This window comes from Moschus berezovskii, chromosome 3, assembly GCF_049115385.1.
Source record: "Moschus berezovskii isolate FMDL1 chromosome 3, NW_MosBer_1.0, whole genome shotgun sequence".
Lineage (NCBI taxonomy): Eukaryota > Metazoa > Chordata > Mammalia > Artiodactyla > Moschidae > Moschus > Moschus berezovskii.
Window position 1 is genome coordinate 51,304,095 of NC_142462.1, and position 12,249 is coordinate 51,316,343.

At 35.2% G+C, this 12,249-nt stretch overlaps 1 protein-coding gene across 2 annotated transcripts in view; it reads right to left on the reverse strand.

Moving 5' to 3' along the window:
* Positions 1-12,249, reverse strand: part of RSBN1L (round spermatid basic protein 1 like) — a 90,144-nt gene that overhangs the window by 39,756 nt on the left and 38,139 nt on the right. For both annotated transcript variants that reach the window (XM_088834029.1, XM_055420684.2), the window contains exon 2: positions 6,389-6,505. In XM_088834029.1, coding sequence (XP_088690155.1) covers positions 6,389-6,505 — 117 coding nt within the window. The remainder of the gene's footprint in view (positions 1-6,388; positions 6,506-12,249) is intronic.

The following is a 12,249-nucleotide window of genomic DNA, read 5'->3' on the forward strand; positions in this document are numbered from 1 at the left end:
GAAACACAGAAAAGAACAAACATCCTCAAAAGAAAATATTGTGGTTCCTAAGACAAAATAAAAAAGTTATTAGGATGACAGTTGAGAAAAAAAAAGGATTCACTGTTTCCGTCTGTTATTTCACTTTTACAGACAACCAGTCATGAATTAAATCTTCGCAACCTGCTTCTTTATCTAAATTTTTCCATCTTCACATATCTCTACTATTCTTTTCTGTCTCTGGTGAATGAGATGTCCTGCCTACTTTCCAAAAACAAGTCCCTCCCACCAACTCCAAAACCCTTGTTTAAAGTTCTCTCCTCTTCTTTTAACTATCAAACTTCTCATAAAGAACCCACCAGTGTCTTATCTTTTATTACATGACTATTTCTATCCTTTAAATTCTGGATCTGTTTCCAATCTACTCAAATTTACTATCCCAGATTGTTCAAATATCAAATCCAATGATATTCTCTCAAATCATTTTTCCTGATCTCTCCAAGGTTCTATGTAATCACCCACCTCATCCTTAATTTTTTTTAACTTCCATGATACTACTACTGCCTTAGCTTCTGATCTGAAAGCCTCATGACTAACTCGCATCCTTAATGCTAGAGCCATAACACTAATTCTGTAAGTTTTATATACTATTTTGATCATGTTCATCCCTTGATTCAACTGTTTTCAAGGGTTCTCAATGACTACCAAGTAAAATACAATCTCTTCAGTCTGGAATCCAAACTCAGTATCCTCAAGTACCCCCATGCTCTGGGCAATTACACTACTTAAAATTTCTTATGAAACATACCTAATCCTACTTTATCTTTCTACTACTGGTAAAGTTATTTCCGTTTCCCAAAACATCTTTGTCTTGCCCCAGTACTCACTACTGAACTTTCTTACCCATCCTATAAAGACAACCCTTATGTTATTTTCCTTTTTCTTTGGAACTGAAATATTTTCTCTCTAAATTCATAAACTGTTATTATATATTCTACATATATGAATACATATGATATACTCATACAAAGTTATTATTTTTTTCATGCACAGGATATATAACATATATCCTTTAGGATAAAGTATGAGTGAAACAAATAACTTTTATGAATTCATAGTGAAACACTTTTTCTCACCAATCATTGAATCCCTCCTGGCATTTCTGGCATCTAGTACATTGCTATATATGAACATTTAATGAATCCATGAATACAAAGATCTCTCACCAACAGACTGCTGCTGCTGCTGCTAAGTCACTTCAGTCGTATCCGACTCTGTGTGACCCCATAGACAGAAGCCCACCAGGCTCCCCCGTCCCTGGGATTCTCCAGGCAAGAACACTGGAGTGGGTTGCCATTTCCTTCTCCAGCAGACTACCTGACGTTTATAAGCTTATCCCCTGTCTCCAGTTCAGTCAGTTTTTCACCATATCCTAACCTTGAAACAAAAAGCATAAAAATTCTCTCAAGTTCACAGCAATTCTTAAAACTGGAAAGTTTAATGTTAATAATTAACCATCTCTTCTGAAAATTCATAAGTATGAAATGAAGGCCAAACTGGTATCACTGTGAAAAGCAAAACTAAAAATCTGCTAGCATTATTGATTACACAAGTTTGCAAATTCATAAAATGCAAAGTGTTAATTTTCTCGAGTGTACATGTAAGTAAGTTAAAAATATATTAACAAATTCATACTTGCTACCCAGGTATAAATGATCCAAACATCAGATTCAGTTAATACCTTAGGAACAAAATTAGTAATAAAAAGTTAAAATAGGGAGTTAATCAAAATGAAAGATAAAAAGAGGTTTATATATGTAAGTGAAACCCAAATGAGTCAAGGAAAAAAGATAGTAGTGAATTAAAAAAGAGAACTTAAAAAAAATAAAATCAATAATGAAGAAAAACAATTTAAAACAGTGTAACTGTTCTAGGTATAATTAATAACTAAACTGGAAATACATGTAAAACTGTACAAATTAAATAGCTTGCCAATACAAGCAGAATTTCACTTGAATGAAAATATAACCTAAATACCCTATTACATTTACACCTAATACATTTTTTAAAAGTTAAAATAGAAAATATTCAGAATACATGTTACATTAAAATAAAACATGTACAATAGTTTATTTCTTAGTCATAAAGATGGATGAAAATAGTTGTAGTATAATAGAAACTGAGAAACGCTAACTAATAACAAATTAGTCAAGATTATTATATTGAAAATCAAGTAATTAAACTTACATGACAAATTATAATTAAGTACTAAAGTGAGCACCATGAGCAGAAGAGAGTTAACATAAAATGCCTGAGAGTGCTATCCTTAGAAAGGCCTGCTTGCAAGGTTGGTCCCTGGTTGGCAGCTGAGAACCTGTATTTTGGGAAGGTTACTACTATTCTCTGATAAAAGTGGCTCATTGTGCCTAAACTGTTTTTGCAAATAATATGGTTTACATCGAACACCTGTTTTCCTTCTGGGAGCCTTGGATTTTGCTACAACTAGACACAGGGTGCCTACGTGACCAGTTCCCAACAGAAACCCTAACTACTGAGTTTCTAATGAGATTCCCTGGTAGACAACATTTCATGTATGCTGTCACAATTCACTGCTAGAAGAACTAAGTGCATCCCGTGTGACTCCACTACTAGAGGACTCTTGGAAGCTTGCGCCTGCCTAGCTTCCTCCAGAAATTGCCACATGTGCCTTCTGTCCTTACTGACTATACTTTGTTATCCTCTACCATAAGTCATAGCCATGAGTACAAATTTATGCCGAGTCCTGTGAGTCCTCTTAGCAAATCATCAAACCTGGGGGTAGTCTTTGGGACCCCTCCCCTTCAATGGATATAGATAAAATGCATTCTTTACATTTAAAACAATTCAAACTAGCCTTTACTAGATAATTTTTAAGTTTTATATAATCATGCATTTCCTGTCTTGGAATAATGCATGAAATGCAATAGATACATATGTAGGAAATTTTTAAATACTTAAGACGGTAAGACTATTTTGAATATTAATGTTCTTCTCTTATACTAAAAGGTATTTAAAGTACGTATTTACTTTAAATTCATAATTCTTCAAACAGAGTCCAATACATCAGAACTGTAGTGTTTTATTAGAGGATCCTGGTAAATACCCATAACAGAAAGAATTGCTAAGTAATTTGGACCCTCAAAAAGTATAGAAGTGTAGTTGATGGGAGACCCTCCCCTTGAAGATCCATAGACATATGAACAGTAGATCTCAAACACACATACCCCACCCCCTCCCCACATGCATAGATAGCCAAAGAGAGAATCAGACACAAAGAGAAATGGAGATACACAAACAGCCAGAAGAGACACTCTGATAGAGACAGGAAAAAAATCACAACCACAGATAAAAAAGAAAAACCAGTACGTGTTACTAATGGCAAGCTATTTTTAAAAAATCTTTAAAAATTACAAAATCACTAGAATTAATTCCCATTCCTAACCTTAGTATATTTTTAGTGCTAATAAAGGTTGCCAGAAACACTGGATCTGATTTCAAATTTAATATGGGAAGTAATATACATAATCTGATTATCATACACAGAAACAAAGTAGTAATGAGCTTAGCTATTTTCAGCCTGTGGTCTCTGGGAATGACTTTCCTTTTATGCACAGAAATATTTTCACTCTTCCTTTCAAGAATTACCTACCCGTGACCTTTAGTACACTACCAATAACCCTGAACATTGGCTTCTTTTAATGCCCTTTTCACCTGCTCACCATCAAGCTCTTTGATATGCTATAATGACAAAATTTACTCTAAAAAATACTATACTGGTAACATCCATGTTCTTATACCTTTATCAGTAAAGAACATAAAAATGACTGGAACATACAAGTATATTCAGAAAAAGTAATTGGTAGACATTAGAAATTTTAAAAATGAGCTAAATAAGCTTATGTTTCAAATTCATTTGTTCGTTTTAACTGTTTCTAAAAAAGCAAACTCCTATTTTATCAGTGAAAAACATTTATAAGATTTCTCACACCTTTCTGCTATGTATGTAATCATGTATACATCTCTATTCATACTTGATGCAGTTTGAATGAAAATCCAGAGGAAATAAGATTGGTGTGGAGAAAGAGTTAGCATCTATTTCAGATATTCAAGGGTTATCACCCACTCCATGCCTGTGTCTGCTATAAGTTGCAATGTTAGCATCATCAGAAGGAGAAAGGTATAAAGAGAAGAAAAGTTAAAAACCACAAAATGGGGCACAAGGCAGTAAAGAATAGCATACTTACTCCCCCAACCTACTTGATTTTCTTGTTGCTTCAGGACACCAATAACAAAGGATGCCTTTCCCTGATCATAAGGCTCACTTGGCAAATGGCTGGCCACACAAGCAGGACAAACTTTGTGCTGGATAATAACAACAGCTAATACTTACTCACTGCTTACCATGGGACAAGCAAAATCTCTCAAGTTAATCATGTTTTCATTCATTTCATTATCTACATACTACCTGTGGCTCAGCTGGTAAAGAATCCGCCTGCAGTGTGGGAAACGTGGGTTCGATCCCTGAGTTGGGAAGATCCCCTGGAGAAGGGAACAGCTACCCACTCCAGCATTCTGGCCTGGAGAATTCCATGGACTGTATAGACTGTGGGGTCACAGCGTCAGATACAAATGAGCGACTTTCACTTTCACTTTTTTTTACCCTCCTACCCTCCGAGGAGAGACAAGTTTTCTCATTGTTTTTAATCACAAGAGTTCATCTTTAGTACATGTTAACAAGAAAGATTCATATCTATTTATTGATGGACTAGACACTGTACTTGGTACTTCCCCTATACCTAACATCATTTAATCTCCACAACCCTGAAAGGCAGTAATTATTATTCACCTCCATTTCACAGTAAGTATATTTTCCTATGTTACCCCAGAGATCAATTTATTTCCAAATCTCTTTTATTCCCCTCTATCATCACTAGGTTTCAGTTTAGCCTAATTATCTCTTAAGCTTTTCATTTATTTCAAAATCAAGGTTACCACTGTATATTACTAGAAAAATCTTCACTTTTTAGGTTATTTAAAATTCCGCTTGCATATGTAATTTCAAGGTTCACATATTTCACATTAATGATATGCAAGGAATTTAACATTCAACCAAGTCATAGGAATTTATAACACTGTACACTCAAATGAATAATAAAATGACCATGCTACTAAAGCAATTAAAAAAATGACTAAATCAATATGGTAAAGAAAAGAAAACTTTTCAAGTGTTAATCATAAGCTGCTGTACAGCACTAGTGTGATTATATACAATTCCTGCCTCGGAGGCTTACAATCTATTTGGACAACACGTATCAAACACACTGGCAAAGAAACAAAACCAAAGGACTACGGGCATCAACCAAATAGTCACCAACTTTAGCTCCGAAATGTTTCTTCAGGGTCAAAAGAATTTTTTAGAAAATAAAGTTCTGACAAGTAGAAAATAAGAGCTTGGCCAAAGTGCACCAAAGAACATGTGGAAACAGGACAAAGAGTTAAATGAAATCATAGAATCTAAAAGTCTATGTACCTTAAATTATGTAATTAACCAGCTATTTCATTGCACCTACAGTGCTATGGACTTCTCTCCCTTATGTAGACAGAAAGGCTTATGCACACGTAAATTCAATATGAAATTAATAAAAGTCAACGTGTTATGATCAATAAACTATTGACCTGATGAGGCAATTAATGAATTTGCTAGCTATCAAGCAAGCAAATGCCATTGATTCTTCTTACCTTCCTATCTGAGTGAATTTAAAACTATCTTTCTATCACAAATTCTCTCTCGAAGAGTTCATATTTATTGACAGGATCTATATTATTACCTAACTATCCACCCCCACATAAAAAATAACTAAAACAGTTATAATGAGAAAAAAATAGGAAACAAAAAGAGGATATTCTTAAGTATGCAAGAAACATACAGTAAAACAGAACATCTTGTTATTTAGCTCAGAGTAAAATGCTCCCTCTAAACTATGCTTAGTGATTATCATCAAATACTGGTAAGATCACTACTTCTGCCATACCTCTCTATCATGGTAAAAACTGCTTTAGTCTTTTTTAGATTATCCAAATATCAATAAACTAGTAATGTAAAAATAGAATTACATAACCCATTTTTAAATGATTCAAAGAACCTAACAATTACCTTTACTACTTCCAATAACTCACTAAATAAATATACTAAAGACACATTACTATACAGATTAGAAAAGTCCACTATTAATTTTTCGTATCTTGACCACAAATGTTTATTCTCAGTAAAATTCAGCACCAAGTAACATTTCTTATTTTAATCACTAAGCCAATAAGTATACTGAACAATGTAGCATCGTACAACTGAAATCACTTAATATAAACTTACTTTTCAGCAAAATCTTTACTTCTCCATTTTCTTTCTTGATCTCATTCATTACTTTATGCTTCTTTTTTTCTCTCTCCTTTTCTTTATCTCTCTCTTTAATTTTGTCTTTGATTTTATCTAAAAGACAAAATAAATACTTAAAAAAATTTTACAATTTTATTTCTTTCACTAACTACAGTGCAATTTCTCAAATTACAATACACCAAGGAAATCAGAAAGAACAACAATTACATCTTTTTTTCTTTCTCTAAGTTTTTAGGAGTATTTTTAAATTTCCTTTCATATATTAAACACTGGAATATATACATCATAAGCTGTCATAATATATCATTACAAATTTTATTTTTTAGATTGTTCTTCACCTACTTCATTTCCAACACAACATCAGCCTAACTTCAAATCACTTAAAATAATTGGCTAACTTTAATCAGGAGAGTAAACTACAGTGGGAAAAGGGCTAGTTTTGAAGTTGGGCATATTGGTTAACATAACACTGGAAAAGATACTCATTCTCAATGGCCTAATGTGTAAAATAATGAATGATAAATTTTCATAGGTTACACCAGGGCTAAATGAAGGAAGATATAAAAAGACTACCCAGAGTCTGATATATATACATATATATATATAAGACTAGATGTTAAGTTTCCTTACCCTTGTATCTTTTAAAAAAGACATGATTGACTTAGCTAACTAGTGATACTATATTAAAATAAAGCATATAGGAACTCAAAGAATCATTGGTCCACATTCTAAAATTCAAACTTTGTGTCTGCAAAATTATTTGATGTCCTTTTAATTCTTGTTTGTTCAATCAAGCTCCTATGCACTCAGCAAAAACAATGTAGAGGAGAACTTTAAAACAGTGATGAAGTCCTTGTCCTCAAAAGCTCACTACAATTACAAAGTTATGACAAAAAACTTCACACAAAATTGCAAAACATCCTGTAACAGCCAAGATTATACACCACATATGCCAATGGCATAATTTCTTCAAATCCCTTCATACTTCTCTTTCTATAAATACTACCCTAAATTCAGGACTTAGTCATCTAATGTTTATTTAGATTACTGCCTAGATCAGTTTTGTCAAATAGAAATATAAGGGTTACCACATAAGTAAATTTACATTTTTAGCAGTCACATTAGAAACAAAAGGAAACTAGTGAAATTAATTTTAATAATATATTTTTAACAGGGAACCAATACTAAAAAACTGTTATTGAGATATTTCACATTCTTTTATTCATAATAAGATTACAAAATTCAGTCTGCAGTTTACACTTATGGCACATCTCAATACAAAGTAGCTCAACTTTAACTGTTCAATAGCTATGTGAGACTAGGGGCTACCGTACTGAACCACTCTCTGGACTACTAAAACAGATAATTCCTAAAAAACATTAAATCTATGTACTTAACAAATATTTTAAAATGTATTAATTTAAAAAACACAGATTTGAGGACTTCCCTGGTGGCTCATGGGTAAAGAATCCAATTGTCAATCGAGAAGATACAAGTTTGATCCCTCATCTGGGAAGATCCCACACGCCACAGAGCAACTAAGCCCAAGTGCCACAACTATCGAGCCTCTGCTCTAGAGTCTGGCAGTGCAACTGCTGAACCCTGTGCACCAGGAGGCCGTGCTCTGCAACAGGAGCAGCCACGGCAATTAGAAGCCTGTGTGCTGCAACTACAAAAGCCCACGCACAGCAACGAAGATCCAACATGGCCAAAAATAAATAAATAAAACTATTTTTTAAAAAGAATCAATGTCTTTTCCAGTGAGTCGGCTCTTCGCATCAGGTGGCCGAAGTATTAGAGCTTCATCTTCAGCACCAGTCCTTCCAGTGAATATCCTGGGTTGATTTCCTTTAGGATTGATTGGTCTGATCTCCTTGCAGTCCAAGGGAATTTGATGAGTCTTCTCTAGCATCACAGTTTGCAAGCATCAAATCTTTAGCACTCAGCCTTCTTTACGGACCAACTCTCACATGCATTAAACGACTACTGGGAAGACCATAGCTCTGACTATACAGACATTTGTGGGCAAAGTGATGTCTTTTCTTCTTAATTCACTAAGTCTGTCATAGTTGTTTTTTTTCCTAAGGAGCAAAGGTCTTTTAATTTCATGGTTGCAGTCACCACTGGCTTTATTTTGGAGCCCAAGAAAATAAAGTCTGTCACTGTTTCCATTATTTCCCCATTTACTTGCCATGAAGTGACGGGACCAGATGCCATGAGCTTCGTTTTTTGAATGCTGAGTTTTAAGCCAACTTTTTCACTCTCCTCTTCCACCTTCGTCAAGAGGCTCCTTATTTTTCCTCTTTGCTTTCTGACATTAGGGTGGTTTCATTTGCATATCTGAGGTTGTTGACATTTCTCCCTAAAATCTTCATTCCAGCTTCTGATTTACCCAGCCTGGTATTTCACATGATATACTCTGCACATAAGTTAAATAAACAGGTTGACAATGTACAGCCTTGACATACTCCTTTCCCAACTCTGAACCAGTCCATTGTTGCAATCCGGTCCTCAGTTGCTTCTTGACTCACACACAGTTTTCTCAGGAGGCAGGTAACTTGGTCTGGTATTCCCATCTCTCAAAGAATTTTCCAGTTTGTTGTGATCTAGAGTCAAAGGCTTTAGCATAGTCAATGAAGCAGATGTTTTTCTGAAATTCCCTTGCTTTATCCATGATCAAACGGCTGTTGGCAACTTGATCTCAGATTCCTCTGCCTTGTCTAAACCCAGCTTGAAGGAGTATTACCTTGCTATCATGTGAAATGAGGACAATTATGTGGCAGTTTGAGCATTCTTTGTCATTGCCCTTCCTTAGGTTTGGAATGAAAACTAACCTTTTCCAGTTCTGATATATGCTCATATACAACTTATTCTAAAATTCTAGAATTGATTAAACTGTTCTCATACTTCAGATTAGCTCACTACTCTTACTTTTTGATGTCTTAAAACCCTTGAAATCATATCATAGGCTGTCATTCAGCCATAAAATGTCAGCACAAATAGCTGGAGCCTAGACACATATATAAGTTAATATTGCATAAGTAATCACACTCTTTTTTAGTGAACTAGTTACATATCACTTAAAATCACAACTGAAGAAAACAGTTATCTGAAATGTCTCCACATTTCTTTTCCCAATTCCTAAATATTTATTAACCTAAAAGTATTATTTCAATAACTATTAAACTTTTAAAAGTTTATTAAAGTATAATATACATACAGAAAAAAAAGCATGTAAGTACCATGCTGCTGCTGCTAAGTCACTTCAGTCGTGTCCAACTCTGTGAGACCCCATAGATGGCAACCCACCAGGCTTCCCCATCCCTGGGATTCTCTAGGCAAGAACACTGGAGTGGGTTGCCATTTCCTTCTCCAATGCATGAAAGGAAAAATGAAAGTGAAATCGCTCAGTCGTGTCCAATTCTTAGCAACCCCACGGATTGCAGCCTACCAGGCTCCTCCGTCCACGGGATTTTCCTGGCAAGAGTACTGGAGTGAGTTGCCATTGCTTTCTCCCTGTAAGTACCATAAACCGCTCAATTTTCACAAAAATAAACAGCACCCAGTACCCCTCTGTGTTCCCTTCAGTCTTTATGCAGTACTGCTAAGGGTAACCATGATCCTGACTTCTAACCCCAAAGATAAAAACAACTATAGAATTTTAATGGCAAATAAAGAATATGAGCTATAAATCTACAACAGAATATATTTTGAAGAATAAAATTGAACTAGTTTCTCAGGAAATAAAACTGTAATATAGCATGATCCAATTTTTATAGACTTTATCTATAAATATATTTACTTACAGATTTTCTTTTTTTTTAAGGTAGCTTTAGCTTCAAAGAAAAATGGAACAGAAGGCAAAGAGATTTCTCTATGTACCTCCTGCCTCTAAACATCACAATTTTTAAGAATTTATAATTAATATAAACACATTCAAAAAACAGACTGAGAGATAATAATGCAAATCATTAAAAGCCATTACTTTAAAGTGGCAAAAAGTTTCTAAATTTCTGCAGTAGTAGTATATCAGTTGTGTAATACAGGAAATGGCAAGAGTGAACATTGACGTTTTAGGAATCAGTGAACTAAAATGGACTGGAATGGGCGAATTTAATTCAAATGACCATTATCTCTACTACTGTGGGCAAGAATACCTTAGAAGAAATGGAGTATAGCCCTCACTGTCGACAAGAGTCCAAAATGCAGTACTCAAAAATGACAGGATGATCTCTGTTCATTTCCAAAGGCAAACCATTCAATATTACAGTAATCCAAGTCTATGCCCCAACCAGCAGTGCTCAAGAAGCCGAAGTTGAAAGGTTCTATGAAGGCCTACAAGACCTTCTAGGACTAACACCCAAAAAGATGTCCTTTTCATCATAGGGGACTGGAATGCAAAAGGAGGAAGTCAAGAGATACCTGGAGTAACAGGCAAATTTGGCCTTGGAGTACAGAATGAAGCACAGGACAAAGGCAAACAGAGTGTTTGCCAAGAGAACGCACTGGTCATAGCAAACACCCTCTTCCAACAACACAAGAGAAGACTCTACACATGGACAGCACCAGCTGGTCAATACCAAAATCAGACTGATTATATTCTTTGCAGCCAAAGATGAAGAAACACTATACAGTCAGCAAAAACAAGACCGGGAGCTGAATGTGGCTCAGATCATGAACTCCTTATTACCAAATCCAGACTTAAATTGAAGAAAGTAGGGAAAACCACTAGACCATTCAGGTATGACCTAAATCAAAATCCTTACGATTATACAATATAAGTGACAAATAGATTCAAGGGATTAGATCTGATAGACACAGTGCCTGAAGAACTATGGATGGAAGTTCGTGACACTGTACAGGAGACAGTGATCAAGACAATCCCCAAGAAAAAGAAATGCAAAAAGGCAATATGGTTGTCTGAGGAGGCCTTACAAATAGCTGTGAAAAGAAGAGAAGCAACAGGCAAAGGAGGAAAGGAAAGATATATCCATTTGAATGCAGAGTTCCAAAGAATAGCATGGAGAGATAAGAAAGTCTTCCTCAGTGATCAATGCAAAGAAATAGAGGAAAACAATAGAATGGGAAAGACTAGAGATCTCTTCAAGAAAATCAGAGACACCAAGAGAATATTTCATGCAAAGATGGGCTCAATAAAGGACAAAAATGGTATGGACCTAACAGAAACAGAAGATGTTAAGAAGAGGTGGCAAGAATACACAGAGGAACTGTACAAAAAATATCTCCATGACCCAGATATCCATGATGATGTGATCACTAACCTAGAGCCAGATATCCTGGAGTGCAAAGTCAAGTGGGCCTTAGGAAGCATTACTACGAACAAAGCTAGTGGAGGTGACAAAATTCCAGTTGAGCTATTTCAAATCCTAAAAGATGATGCTGTGAAAGTGCTACACTCAATATGCCAGCAAATTTGGAAAATGCAGCAGTGGCCACAGGACTGGAAGAGGTCAGTTTTCATTCCAAATCTAAAGAAGGGTAATGCCAAAGAATGTTCAAACTACAGCACAATTGCACTCATCTCACATGCTAGCAAAGTAATACTCAAAATTCTCCAAGCCAGGCTTCAACAGTACGTGAAACATCAACTTCCAGATGTTCAAGCTGGATTTAGAAAAGGCAGAGGAACCAGAGACCAAATTGTCAATATCCAGTGAACCATCAAAAAAGCAAGAGAATTCCAGAAAAACATCTATTGAATATTACAAAGCCTTTGATTGTGCAGATCACAATAAACTGTGGAAAATTCTGAAACAGATGGGAATACCAGACCACCTGACCTGCCTCTTGAGAAATCTGTATACAGGTCAAGAAGC